The sequence below is a fragment of the Pteropus medius genome, unplaced genomic scaffold (assembly GCF_902729225.1).
Source record: "Pteropus medius unplaced genomic scaffold, Ma_sr-lr_union100, whole genome shotgun sequence".
In the NCBI taxonomy this organism is placed as follows: Eukaryota; Metazoa; Chordata; class Mammalia; order Chiroptera; family Pteropodidae; genus Pteropus; species Pteropus medius.
In genome coordinates, this window is record NW_024354875.1 from 3,665,486 (window position 1) to 3,680,205 (window position 14,720).

The 14,720-nt window shown below is 40.1% G+C and overlaps 1 protein-coding gene across 6 annotated transcripts in view; it reads left to right on the top strand.

Moving 5' to 3' along the window:
• SPHKAP (SPHK1 interactor, AKAP domain containing) overlaps positions 1–14,720 on the top strand; it is a 120,150-nt gene that overhangs the window by 94,530 nt on the left and 10,900 nt on the right. For 3 of the 6 annotated variants that reach the window (XR_005651240.1, XR_005651241.1, XM_039855344.1), the window contains exons 7-9: positions 432–4,203; positions 7,516–7,613; positions 14,268–14,453. Coding sequence is in view for 4 of the 6 variants with exons in the window: in XM_039855344.1 (XP_039711278.1) it covers positions 432–4,203; positions 7,516–7,613; positions 14,268–14,452 (4,055 nt within the window). In the remaining 2 variants the exon portion in view is untranslated. The remainder of the gene's footprint in view (positions 1–431; positions 4,204–7,515; positions 7,614–14,267; positions 14,454–14,720) is intronic. The other 3 variants (XM_039855341.1, XM_039855342.1, XM_039855343.1) reach the window with 1 other exon arrangement.

A 14,720-nucleotide genomic window follows, 5' to 3' on the forward strand; every position in this document is an offset into this window, starting at 1 on the left:
TGTCGCTGCTACTGTCCTTGGGCAAGTCCTATGCAAACTTCAGAGCACATCTCTGTAACAAGACCCACGACCCAGGTTGCTCTAAACATCCCCCCTCTTCCCTCTTCACTCACTGAGGAGCTGCAAGAGACAATTTTGGGGTCACTTTTTCCCTGAAGAATGGTGACCATATCAGCTCCGAAAAGCCATCTTCCTCCACTCTAGCACCTGCATTTGCATTCTGCATTAAATACCATTTTGTTGGGTGGTATTCCATAATGAAACTCAAAAGCCTTTTTAGATTCATTTTTCTTGAGGAAACATCCAAATGCTATTTTTTGGAGGGAAGCTACCTGGTACTTTAAATCATTTTTAGAAAGTAATTATTATTTTAGACTCATGAGGACCTGTTATCCAAAAAGTAATAGTGGCCTTCATTTTCTCTTCACCAGGTTATGAAAATGTAAATGTTTCAGCCCATGTTATGGAAAGTAAAAAGCCAAAGGAAACCACCCAGGAGGAGTGGAATTACAGTAAGGAAAAGTCACTTTATACTTTGGAAGACAAATACGTTAGCAAATATCATACATCGTTGATTAAAGCAGAAGGATCCCTGGAAAAAGTAGCAGAAGACACAACTTTGCAGAGTCTAGATCCATCAGCCAAGCCATCGGAGTGGAAAGGTGAAGCTGTGGGGAATGAGAGTTTGGCCACAAATTATTATTATTCAGAAAACTTTAAAGGTCAAGTGGAAAAATTACAGGCACTATACATTCCAAGCAATGCTTATTTCTCCAGGATGTTTAAGAAAGATGGGCCTTCTGCCTGTGGTACTGTCACTGAGCATGGCAGCAACTTAGAGCCAGGAGACCATGAAGATGGAACAAACTCTCTTCTTCCCATACAAGAAGGAGAAGCCACAACCGGCGAGTATGCTACAACCTTAGCAGAATCCGTGCTGCAAGATGCATTTCTTAGATTATCTCGGTCTCGGCCTACTCCGCCCCGGAAATCTGCAGTCGGTGTTTCTGCAGGAAGTGCTCCACTCCCCAGTGGCTGTTCCACAGAAGATGCCATGGTCCCTCGATCGTGGAATGAACTCCCCAGAATTGTCGTTGTTCAGAGTCCAGACGGCAGTGACGCTGCCCCTGAGCCAAGCATCTCCTCGTGGCCTGAGATGAAAGTCTCTGTTGAGACCTCAGGTGTCGCCTCTGGGGAGAACTCCCAAAGACACCCCCAGAGTGCTCTAGAAGTGGCGTTAGCTTGCGCGGCCACTGTGATTGGAACTATTTCCAGTCCACAGGCCACAGAAAGACTGAAAATGGAGCAAGAGTCCCTGGTTTCCAAAGGTCCGCTGGGAGGCAGTGAACCACTACAGACTCAAGCGCCCCCGGTACCCACGGAACATTCCATCAGTGAGTACTCATTCCCATCTGCTTTGTGCGGCTTGACTCAGGTGGCGAGTGCCGTGGCTGTCTGTGGCCTGAGTGAGACAGCGGAGGTGAAGTACCCTGGTCAGTTGAGCAGCCTCCTGTCTGCAGCCGAGTCTGGCACAGCAGTTCCCGCACTTTGTAACTTAGTGGCAGGCGGGGACGTGGAGCTGGGAAATGAAGCCATTGCAGAAGCGCTGCTCAAGGAGGCCGCTCTGGTTTTAACAAGGCCAAATACGTACAGCAGCGTGGGAGACCTCATGGAATCAGTGACTAAGAGAATCATGGACACTGCTTCACAGCCCCAGAGCCTGTGCTCAGAAAATGTCCTTGGAATGGAATTGGCACAGGCCCTGTCCAGTGTGGTCCTGAAGCATTCCATCGATGAAGTCCACCAAAAAAATAAAATAATCGACTCCCACAATGGCAGACCTTCCTCTGAAACGCTGGACGCTGTGATGGAAAGTATAAATCGACTGCTCTTCAGTGTGATATGCTTCACGTTCAGGAAGATGAGCCATCTTGTACAGCTCGGTGAATGTCCCACCATCCTTTCTAAGGACACTGTTGGATGGAAGGAAACAGAACCAGGCTGTCAGCCAGCTGATAGGGCTGCTAGTCAAGCGTGGACAAAAGCCGCTGAATACTCCAGTAGCCGTCCACCTGGCAGTGCATGTAGCACTGGTCTCGTTATCAACGATCTCATCGACGACGTGCATCCAAAGCAAGACAGCAAGGGTCTAGCGAAGCCAGGCCTCTGCCAGTACCCCACACTACAGTCCGAATTGTCATGTAGTCCCAGAGTGCCTGGTTTTTCGACTGCTAAAACATCCCCCAAGGGACTATATCAGAAAGGAACCATGGGAAAGGATACAAAAATCCCTCATCGGAGGCCCAGTCACAATGAGAATGAATGCAGATTCTCATCAGAGGGGAAAAGGACACCAACAGTCACCAAGCACAGTTCCTGGGATGCTGAGGACAGCTTCAGTCCAAACACCCAAGAAAAGTACAGTCGTGCCTCACCGCTAAACAATGAAGTTCAAGTTGATCTGTCTTTGTTAGGGAGTGACCTGCCGCTTCCTGCTCAATCCATGCTGCGGGCAAAACACACAGATCTTTACTGCATTACAGACTTTGCGGAAGAATTAGCAGAGACGATTGTCTCCATGGCAACTGAAATCGCAGCAATTTGCCTTGACAACTCAAAAGGAAAGCAGCCCTGGTTTTGTGCGTGGAAAAGAGGGAATGAGTTTCTGGTTACCCCCAACATATCCTGTCGATCCTTGAAGAGGAAGAAGGACAGCCAGGCCAGTGGGGCCACCGTGAGGAAACACAAGCCACCACGGCTCAGCGAGATCAAGAAGAAAACGGATGAGCACCCAGAGCTCAAAGAGAAGCTGATGAACAGGGTCGTGGACGAGTCCATGAACCTTGAGGACATCCCAGATTCTGTCAATATTTTTGCAAACGAAGTGGCAGCCAAGATCATGAACCTGACAGAGTTTTCCATGGTGGACGGCGTCTGGCAAGCCCAGAGCTTTCCCCGGAGTCGTTTACACAGCGGGGACAGGTGGAACCGGCTGAAGGCCTCCAGCTGTGAAAGCATTGCAGAGGAGGACATGAGCGTCAGGGCCTCTGTCAACAGCCTGGGTTTAATGAGCACCCTGAGTCAGCCTGTTAGCAGGGACAGCTCTGTCTCCAAGCAGTCGAGCTGTGAGAGCATCACCGATGAGTTTTCCAGGTTCATGGTGAACCAGATGGAGAACGAAGGAAGAGGATTTGAGTTACTGCTGGATTACTACGCGGGCAAGAATGCCAGCAGCATTCTGAACTCAGCTATGCAGCAGGCCTGCAGGAAGAATGACCACCTCAGTGTGAGACCAAGCTGTCCCTCTAAGCAGTCCAGCACCGAGAGCATAACCGAGGAGTTCTATAGGTACATGCTGAGGGACGCTGAAAGAGAGAGCAGAGACAGCACCTCTTCCAGGCGAAGCAGCCAGGATTGGACGGCGGGCTTACTGTCGCCTTCTCTGCGATCCTCTTTCTGTTATAGACAGTCGTCCATGCCAGATAGCAGGTCCCTGGGCCCCAGGCTGACGGTGAATGCGCCACTCAAAGCCAACTCCTTAGATGGCTTTGCTCAAAACAGCCAGCGAGATTTCCTGAGCGTCCAGCCAGTCGGTAGTGCTTCCTCCTCTGGGCTGTGCCAATCCGATTCTTGCTTGTATTGGAGAGGTGGAACTGATCAGATCACGAGCATGCTGATTCATGAGACGTGGGCAAACTCGATCGAGGCCCTCATGCGGAAGAACAAAATTATAACGGATGATGGCCAGGCAGCTGATGCTGCCCCTGGTGACTCCCCGTCACAAGTAGATAAGTGTGCACACAGATTAGCTTCAAGCAGAGTGCAAAGCGGGCCAATTCTTCTTGTCCAGGAGTCTGTTGAGTACCCGAGGAGAGACTCTGTTACCGAAAACCAACATTCTCCAGTATTGGCTCCAAGCAGATCTGCTTCTCTTACAAACCACAACACTTTAGATTCTAAAAACGAAACTTCCTTGTGCCATGATGGCGTCCCTCCAAACCACAGGGGGCGATCACTTTGTTCAAGGGAAGTGCCTTTAATTCAGATTGAAACAGATCAAAGAGAAGAGTGTGTCGGCGAACCTGAACATGTCCTTTCTGAAGGCAACCCCCTAGAGGAAACAGAACAGCATTTGAAAGAAGAAAAAGTCCCAGATGTGGTGAGGGGTGAAGACGCTGCTCAGACAGCCTGCCAAAACCGTAGGTGAGTGAGTGATCTCGGAGACTAGATAAGAGTGCATGGGACTGGAGTTTGCATCTTAATTAGTATTTATTCTAAATCTTAGGGACTTTTACTGACGCAATAACTAAATTCCTGAGACAATAAATGACCTCTTTGGGTTACTATGAACATGTAATACAAAGATGGAAGTAATTTTTTAAAGTTTCTAAAACCAATTGGAATCATTTACATAATAGAGGAACTAGAATATTAACTCCCCATTAAAATTAACCACCCATAGCATGTTACTTTTTAAAATTTGCTCATGATAAGTTTCAAGCAAAAAAAAAAGATGATGTTAACTATTCCATTTGAAAAAAAAATTTCTAGTGTAAAAACTTTAATATTAGAAACTGACATTAAATATTTCGGTAGCGTTTTTATTTAGGCCCTCTTCTTTCACGTTGGGTTTTTTTTTTTTTTTTTTGCTTTGTTATAAAAATCTTTGCAAGGGCATCGTCTTTCGAAGAGCGAGCTCTTTAGGTGCATGGTATACTTATGGCCTCACAGAGGGTGAAACAACACTGGAGTACTGTTATTTCGATTTCTCTTTCAGAAAATTGCAGTGTTAGGTGACAATGCATTTTGAATTTGAGGCAAAATAACTGCTTCTCTCAGGCTGTGTAAAGAAGCATCAATTCCTTTTTATAACTCCCATTTTCCATAGAAAATTCATATGATTCTTGAATATGAGACCATTGTATCATTTAAAACATTTTGGTCTATAGTTAAAATTACACAAAACAGAAGAAAACAAAAATGAAATTAAGCTATTTGCCTTGGAAAACATAAGCTAAGAAATAGCCGGCATAGTCTTTTCAGAGATATTCGCCTATCATACGAAGAACTTGTAATATTTAAATGTTTAGTTGCAACGAACAAGTTGAGCACAGCCTGCATCAAATTTTATCAGCTCTTGAATGTCCTCAATACATTCTCACCCTCACTAGGGGAGCAAAAGGGTTCCATCTTTAGGTAATGATGGCCCCCATAAATATAGGGCATCATTACAAAGTGTGGGTGGTATGTGGTCCACGTGCAAGTATTTCATCCTGAACCATTTAATGCTAAGAAATTAACTTTCCAATTCAATTAAATCCTGGAAAAAATGAAAGGGAAGAAAGAATGGAAATATATAGACAAGCAAAAGAACACAAAGGTAAACCAAATGAAGTACAGGGTAAACTGACCAAGAAGACATGTTCTTATATATCAGCAATTCTCCAGCTGTAGGGCAACACTCATTGAAGTCTTACAAGAAGAGCACCTTACCTTACTTTAATATTCACCACCTTCAGGAAAATGGAGAAATACAAGTTTTAAAAGTGATCAGATAGGAAGAAACAAAATAGCCAATGTATAATTCTTTAGAATGGCTTTAACTTGAGATAGGAGAAAATGGATTCGGGGTGGCTGACTTAGAGTCTCCTTGAACGCAGAGATTTTTAGCCAAAGAATGTTAGGGTGTTAGGATGTATTCATGATCTAGTAGTCCAACAAGATTCATGATTATAGGCTCAAATCAAAGGTGATTGTCACTGAAGTTAAATAAAATTTCTTATATAATTTTGAGTTAAATATCTCTAATATTGTGCTTAAAATAGGTGCAACCTGGGGATTTTTGAAAATTTTGGAAAATATGTATGAATAAAGCCTCCAACTGATTGAGGTTTGTGTTCCATACAATGACCCAAGCGCATATTCTCTCGACTCGTGCTGTGGGTTTCTGATTTTACTTTCCAATAATGAAAGAAAAAAATGTGGGATCATCAGCCTTAGAAATTCAAGAGATGGGTCTGCTTCCAAATCACAAAGACTACTAAATATTAAATATATTTGTCTTTGTGGAGCAATATAAAGAATTTTAATAGAAGACAAACTTCACTCACTAACCTTGAAACCATGTGACCTTGGGCAAGTTCCCTAATCGCTCTACTTTGGTTTACTCACCTATAAATAGAAATAATAATAATAATAATAATATTAATAATAATATTTTCATAAGAGGATTTTTAAGATTTAAAGAAAGAAATGCACATAAAGCTCTTAACTCAGTGCCTACTACTCGATAAATGCTTTTTATGATTGTTATTGATGTTTTGGGTTAGGGTATATGGTTGTCTTTATTCCAGATTGTTGTCCCAAGACAAACTTGTTATGAAGAGTGTGAGAATTTTATTAAAACAGAAGAATTCCCAGGACTTGGAAGAGGAGAAATTAGTCATGTTTAGATAACATTTTCAAGGTTTAGAGTTGCCATTGTGAAACTCGATGTGTCAAAATGGCTAAATACGGAACTCAGTCCCATATGAGAGAGTTCCTACCCACTTATGCATAAGAGAGTTAGGTGACACAGGCACTCTCGACTCTCTTTGGAGGTAAGGAGGTATCGTGTCATGAAGATATTTTGAGGCCACTCTCTTAGCGATATTTTTATAGTTCTTACTAAAAACTGCATAAAAGCTCAACATACTGAAATAAAAATTATTTTTTTTTACTTTATTTATTTGATAAAAAGTAACAACTTCAGAATATATTATGGAACTCATGCCCAAATAGAAATATTTATTGTATTTAGGCCACCACATTTGTCCAGATACCTGAATTATTCCTCAATTATAAAGAGCTTAAATGATGTAGGGCATCCTAGTTCTTGATTTCTGGGAAGATATGATCCTACGGGTGGGCAACAAGGCATTCTTCATTCAGCCTCCCTCTCTGAGATTATTGAAGAATAATTATCTACTTTTTTGATAAGTTGAGACCACAACATATAAACACCAAACTGAGAAAGAATTTTCACCTAATCTGATTTTTTAGAAACATATTTAATGTTGTGTATGTATTTATATCCACTTCGAGAAAAAAAAATTATTCTTACAACAAATAATTGATGCCCATTCTGGGATGCACACTGTCCTTGGTACTGCAAATGAAGAAGGATATAGCAATTTGGTGCCTGTTTCCATAGCTCTTACACCTCAGTGGGAGAGACAAACAACATATGTGGAAAACCTCTTTGGAAAAAAAAAGTTATTAGACAAGAGTGTGATGAGAGAAAAATAAAAAGAGTACTGTAATAAAGAATAACTGACTGGGGAAAGTGTCCATTTGAGACAGGATGTCAGCATTTGAGATAAGACCTAAAGGAAGATAAGGTGCCAGCCATGTGAGGAATTGATGTGAGACTTGCATTTCAAGCATTATGGTGTTCTAGCTAGCCTGAAAAATACTCCCACTATGAATCAACTAGAAAGTCTGGATTAAATATAATACACATCCTTTTAAATACAGGGCTGAGCTTAACAGTCTTATTAATCATCATCATCATCGCCATCACCATCATCATCATCTCAGAGGCAGAAAAATGAAAGGATCTGGAAACAAAAGTGGTAAGTTAAAGCTGATTACACACCTGCTGTCGAAGCATTTGTCAATTTCAGTAACCTACGAGTTCATTTTCTAAAAGCTAGAATAAATTAGGAAATGATACTATAGGCCTGTGAACGGTGAAGACTTAGAACTGTACCAACCTTCATATTCTGAAGCGATATGTTCTCAGTATAAATATGAACTTAAGAAAAAGGATCACTCCATAGAAAAGGGATCTGATTGTTAAAAATCTATCTCCCAGGGTTAGGGCTCTGGGTAGAAGGGAAAAGAATCCCCTAAGAATTTGTAACCACAGCTCACCCTAATGCATGTTTGGAGTTCTAATTTATACCATCTGTGGTCCAAGGAACCCCCAAAATGATAAATTACCTTAAAGCAATCTCAAGTTAACAACACTGTGAGACCTTGGCAGAGGCAGAAATGAATCTCTGGATATTGAAGCTCAAGTCTCAAAGGATTTGAACAGAGAAAGCCCCATCAGAGATAAGCTCAGAACCTCGAATTGCAAGAAGAAATCAGAGCATTGTAAACAAGACTCACCACAAATATCAGATGGCAGGATTAACACTAACAAGGACTTCAGACGTTGGAATTATCAGATACAGAATATAAAATACGTATATTTTAAATGATTGAAAAAATAACGTATACAAAATAGGAGCAAGGAACAAACTACAATAAAAATAGGATTAAAAAGATAGATTTTTTAAAAATCAGCAAAATACTGTAAGAGATGAGATATATAATCGTTGAAATTAAAACCTTTTAAAATAACGATGAACTTACCCTCCCTCTGTAAACAACTAGAAAAATGGGCAAATTATATGAGACAACAGTTAGACTTGCGTAACAAACATCCTGGCGAGAGAAGGGAAACAAATGCGGGGAGCCCTATAATCACCCCAGCTTTCTGCCCGAATTCCCTTTTCAGACAACAGTTCAAAGAGGGCAAACCTGAGCCCAGCTCAGAGGGCGCTCTCAGTTGAGAAGTCAGAAATTGGAGGGCGCTGGCTAGAGAAAGAACTGCAGAAGTCTGCAGTGGGGTCCACTCAAGTCTGTTGCTAAGCACTGAGCCATGCATGGATAGGTAAACTCCCACAAAGCCGGAGCTCTGTAAACTGAACAATTCCACCAGCTCACACAAAACTGGGAGAAGTTTGGTTCCAACAAAGCAGAGTAGAGAATCCGAGTTAAGCATGTGCAACATTTAGTAGCGACCCTAACAGGTTCATACCATAGAATTAGGTGAAACTAGCCCCGACAATAAAGGGTTATCTAATCTTCCCTTAATAAAACTTGAAAACAAGCATTGAAAACATCAAGCTGAATCAAAACTAGTTTAACCAAGAGTAAGTCCAACAGTCTATAAAGAAACACCAAAATCCATGACTCAACAACATAAATTTGCAGTGTAACATCCAATCAAAAATGTTACACTTACAAAGAAACAGAAAAATGTCATGTATAACCTAGAGGGTAATCGAGCAATACAAATATATCCAGAAATTACAGAGATGATGAAATTTGCAGACTTTAGCTATTAAAAATAGGCTTCACAATTTAAAGGTATACATGAACATGAAATTTGATGAAAATTTCAGACTTACAAATCAAAAAGTACAATGAACCTAAGCAGGATAAACGAAAAGAAAACTACATTGTCACATTATAATCAAATTATTAAAAATTAGTGATGAAGAATTTGTCTTAAAATCAGCCCAGAGAAAGACAAATCTTTTAAAAATCTTAAAAATTTTAAAAATTGCACATTTCTCTTTGGAAACAATATGAGCTAAAATACAAAGAATGACATATTTACTGTGCTGAAGGAAAAAGACTGCCAACCTAATATTCCTTCCCGGGCAAAAAATAAAAGCTATTTGTGGATAGACTCTATTATCACTATGTCAGTTCTTCCTAAGTTGATCTATAGATTCAGTGCACTCCCATTCAAAATCATAGCAATTTATTTTGTGGATATTGACAAATGATGCTTAAGTTTATACAGAGAGGCAAAAGACCCAGAATAGCCAATACAGTTTTAAAGGAGAAAGACAATGTCAGGCTAACACTACCTGACTTCAAGACCTTCCTGCAAAGCTATAATAATCAGGACAATGTGGAGCTGGTGAAAGAATAAACAAATAGGGCAATGGAACGGAACACAGAGTTCAGAAATAAACCCATACAAATACAGTCAGCTGAGCTTTGGCAAGTAATCAAAGGCAATACAATGGAAAAAGGATAGTCTTTTCAAGAACTAGCACTGGAACAACCAGACATCCACATGCAAAAGAGAAAAAAGAATCTAGATACAAAACTTACACTCTTCACAAAAATTAACTCGAAATGCACCTAGACATAATTATAAAATACAAAACTATAAAACCTAGAAGATAACATAGGAGAAAGTTTAGGTAACCTTGGGTTTGGCAATGACTTTTTAGATACAACATTAAAGACACGATCTATGAAAGAAATAACTGATAAACTGTATTTTATTAAAATTGAAAACTGCTCTGTGAAAGACACTGTTATGAAAATAAGCCACAAGCTGGGAGAAAATATTCTCAAAAGAAATAACTGATAAGGACTGTTATCCAAAGTATACAAGGGACTCTTAAAACTCAACAATAAGAAAACAAACAATCCAATCTCTGAAAATAGAGAAAAGACTTGAACAGACACCTCATCGAAGAGGGTATACAGATGGCAAATAAGCCTATGACTAATGTTCAATGTCATATGTCATTAAGCAAATTTAAATGACAGTGAGATACCACTACACACCTCTGAGAATGGCCAAAATCCAAAACACTGACAACACAAAATGCTAGCGAGAATGTGGAGCAATAGGAATTTATAATGATAGAGGGGCCAATTCATAAAAAAATAAATTTATTAAAAAACCATAATAATTGCAAATATGTAATCACCTAAATAACAGAACTTTAAACTATATCAAATAAAACCCAATAGAGCTGGAAGGAGAAATAGACAAATTCACTGTTATAGTTGGGAATTTCACACTCCTCTCTCAGTAATCGATAGGAAAATAGGCAGAAAGTCAGTAAAGATATACAAGACTTGAACAACATTCTCAATCAGCTTGACATAATTAATGTTTATTAAACACTCCACTGACAACAGCAAAATACACATTTTTTTCATGTGCACTTCTAGCATTCACCAAGATGGACGGACAATAAGGTCATAAAACAAATCAATAAACTTTTTTAAAAATTTAATCATTTAGAGTATGTTCTCTGATCACAATGGAACTAAACTAAAAATCCATTACCAAAAAAAAAAAAAAAAAATGTCTAGGGAATCCCTCAAAATATTTGGGAATCAACAACACACTTCAAAATTATCCATTGGTCAAACACTAATTAACAAGGGAAATTAGAATAACTTTTGAATTGAACAAAAAAGAAAACACAACATATCAAAATTTGTGAGATGCAGCTAAAGCAGTACTTGGGGGGGAAAAAATACTACCTTTAAACATTTCTATCTAAAAAAAAGAAGAAGAAGAATGGTCTAACATCAACGATCTAACCTTCCACCTTAAAAAGCCAAAACAAGGATGATCAAATTAAACCCAAAGTAACGTGGAAGAGAATAATAAAAATAAGAGCAAAAATACATAATTGCAAAAAATAGAGACAATCAAGAAAACTGAAAGCTTTTTTAATCTAAAGATTGGTAAATACGCAGATGTTTACACATTTAAAGTTAAACTAAAATATTTAAGATGTATAATGTTTAACTGTTATGATTTCTCCCTTCAATGAACTTTTCACAGTAAGTAAACAACTACATGACCTATAGGCAAGAGGCCTTTATTCTAGTTATATATTTATTATTACTGTTACCTTCTACCTATGGCAGGTGATTCCTTTTTTCCATTTATCGTAATTACAAAATTTCTTTTCAAAATAAACTCATTTAGGTTACATAAAGTAAACAGATTTAAAGAAGTTTCTTATAATACCGGAGGAAGGCAGATATGGCAAAAATCATGACAGTGATTTCCTAATAAATGAAGTTAGGGAAACACTGGGCTAGATGACTGCTGAGGTTCCTATCAACTCAGAAATTCTACACTTTAATCTGATATCTTCTCAAATATAGCCTTCTAAAGCTCTTGAGTGTTAACTGTGAGGTCATAAGTGGGGGGAAAAAAGCCATCTACGTATATCTACATACACAGATGTATGTGCATTATTCATAAATAAATGAGCAAAGCTATACATTTCAAAAGAAAATGAGAACTAAATTCTGTGATGATCATTATTCATTCTGAATTCCCCAGTCATGTAACATGGAATATGAGATTTATTGTGAATAGAGCGTGAAATTGAGATAAAATAAAATATCCTGACAGACTCGTTTTGGACCCGGATGTTCAGTGTCAATCACTTAGATGCAACTTCTGTTTTAGTAAGAAATAGCCTGGAATGAATTTTTCTAATGACATCATAAGTTTCTAATTTAGAATGAACTTAGTCCAGGAATTTACTTTTTAACTAAACGAATGGTTTTAGAGCCTTCTCCTTTGAGCTCAGTGCTGGCTTAGTTCCACTTTTCTGGAACTATGTATATTGTTTCCATTTATGATCAATGAACTTTTCTTTCATTTAAATTTAAAAACACTAAGTATCTCTTTGGTTTCATCCATTATTTTCCTTTCTCTCTGCTCAATTTGGAAGAATATTGACATTTTTGAAAGGAAAATCAAGCTGCTTAAGGATAATGTTAGCAGCATAGCACGCTAGAAACAGCCATACCTCAATCCCATACCTTTCTAGAATTCCGTGAGAAGGAATCTGAGGGGCAAGGATCCAGGCACTAAGACATTAAATGATCTTTACTTTCTAATTTGTATCTTCCAAACACCCTTGTGAGCTGGCTTTTTTCTTAGGTTTTTTAACTTGTCCACGTTGACTAGGTGACAGGCGGTAGAACTGAAATCTACAGAACCGGTCTGCAGGAAGGGTGCTCAAAGCACCCTGGTCTCCAGCATGTGGTCAGAGGAAGCAACGGAGCAAAGACCAAGAGGCAGGAGATCCCTGGCACATTTGAGAAACAACAGATGGTTTTGTTTGCTAAGTAGCAACTAGGATGGAGGCAGATGAAACTGGATTGGCAGAGGAAGGTCAAGAAGGACAGACTTTAGCTTCGAGGAGGCCTTGTAGAGTTTTGACAAGAATGGTCAAAGATAGGCCTTAGAACATTAATTCAGCAGCGGTGTGAAGAAGGCTTTGAAAGAGGAAGAATAGTTGAAGCTCAATGGTTAGGAAGCTGATACGGTATAGTCCAGCCAAGGAGTGACAGTGAGAGAATGCTCACAAGTCTCATGACTCAAGATCTAATGTCTAGTACCAAGCCTTGTTGCACACTTGGATAAATCATTGGACCTCACTAGGCTTTGCATCCTAATTGACAGGAAATCTATGCAGTTCCTCCAAGATCTAAAATTCTACAAATTCAGGAGGACCTCAATTAAGATAATTTCATGACCATAAAGACAGAGATAAGAACGTGTGAGGCATACTTTAGAGGCGGAAGTGAAGGAACACAGCAACTAATTGAACCTAAAGGGCAAGAAGGAGAAATCAAAAGACTGCCAGATTTTTAAGCCTAGACACTCAGAAGGGTCAACGAAAATAAGAAACACAGGAAGAGGATAGGAGGGCAACTGGAAGTGGTTTTAGAAACATTGATTCTGAGATGTTAATGAGACAGGTTGGATGTGTTCAAAAGACCAGCAGAAAAAAGAATCAAGAAGACGGGCTCCAGCCGGAGTTCAGACTTGGAAGCTATTTTCATAGGCAGGAGAGTGGATGAGATTGCTTAGGCATAGACTGTAAAGAAGGGCAGTGAACAATCAGCGCTGGCTGTAGCTACCCTTACTGGAAACACAGAGAACCAGGTTTCAGGCAAAAAGTGTCCAGAGAGGCAGAAATTCAGGGGAGGCCCGGGTAGAAAGGCTTCAAAGAGAAAAGGCTGTCTGATCAAGGGTTAACACCCTGGAGAGCTGCTTTATCTAGAAAGTACTAATTCAGAGAAGTGGCGCTGATAGAAATCAGAAGTTTCAAAGGCAGAGGATGGTGTCAAAAGGTGTCTGCAAGTTGAAAATATGGTTGAAGTCATTTCTAGGCAAAATGACTTGGGAAACCAACAGAACTAGAGTAGGTATTTTTTTTTCCCCAGCACAGTCCACATACCACTTGCATTAGAATCACCTGGGGTGGTTATTTAAAAATGCAGGTTTCCGAGCCTCCCTGCAGAACCATTGAATCATAATCTCTAGGGAGCGTGTTCTGAGTATCTTCGTTTCAAACACCGCTCAGTAATTCTTATGGATACAGGCCAGGGTGCTTCAGTGTGTTTTTGAGATGAACGGAGGGTGTCAGCGGAAAGAAATCAAGTGAAGAGATGGGAAAGCGGATGGAGAGTAATCCTAGAAAGGCAAAATGAGACCTAGGGCGCCAGCAGAAATATTAGCCTAAAAGACTCCACCTGTGTCCAAGGCCATCCTGCTCACTGTGGCGGAGATTCACGCTCAACAGAGCAGCCAGCAAGGTCCCCATGAAAAGTCTAGTCTTGTGCTTCCACTCTCGGTAATAACATATTACCATCTACAGTGACAGCCTTGATGCCGGAGGTGTACCAGAGGCTGACGTCTCAACAGAAGACAGAGCCACTGATGAGGTCCCCAACCCTCCCGGCAGCAGTGGGGAGAGCACGGACAGCTGGTCCCAGCTCGCCAATGAGGAAGACAACCCAGACGATACAAGTAGCTTTCTGCAGCTCAGTGAGCGATCCATGAGGTACCTGGTATTCATTTGACTTCCCAGGGAACAGGTCTCAGCATGTATTCCAGAAATGCATTTTGAATGGTTCCCTGCCAAGGGTCCCCAATAGGGCAAAGAAGAAAGCTCCCACTAGGCCAAGGTGCCTGCTTGTCACGATTTGTGCTGAGAATTTAAAAATGCAGGTTTTTTATCTTACTATCCAATTATGGCTTCAATGATCTTGGCCAAGGTTAAGAGTCAGCTGTGTTCCCTTCTCTTAAGCCCCAGCTAATGCATTCAATG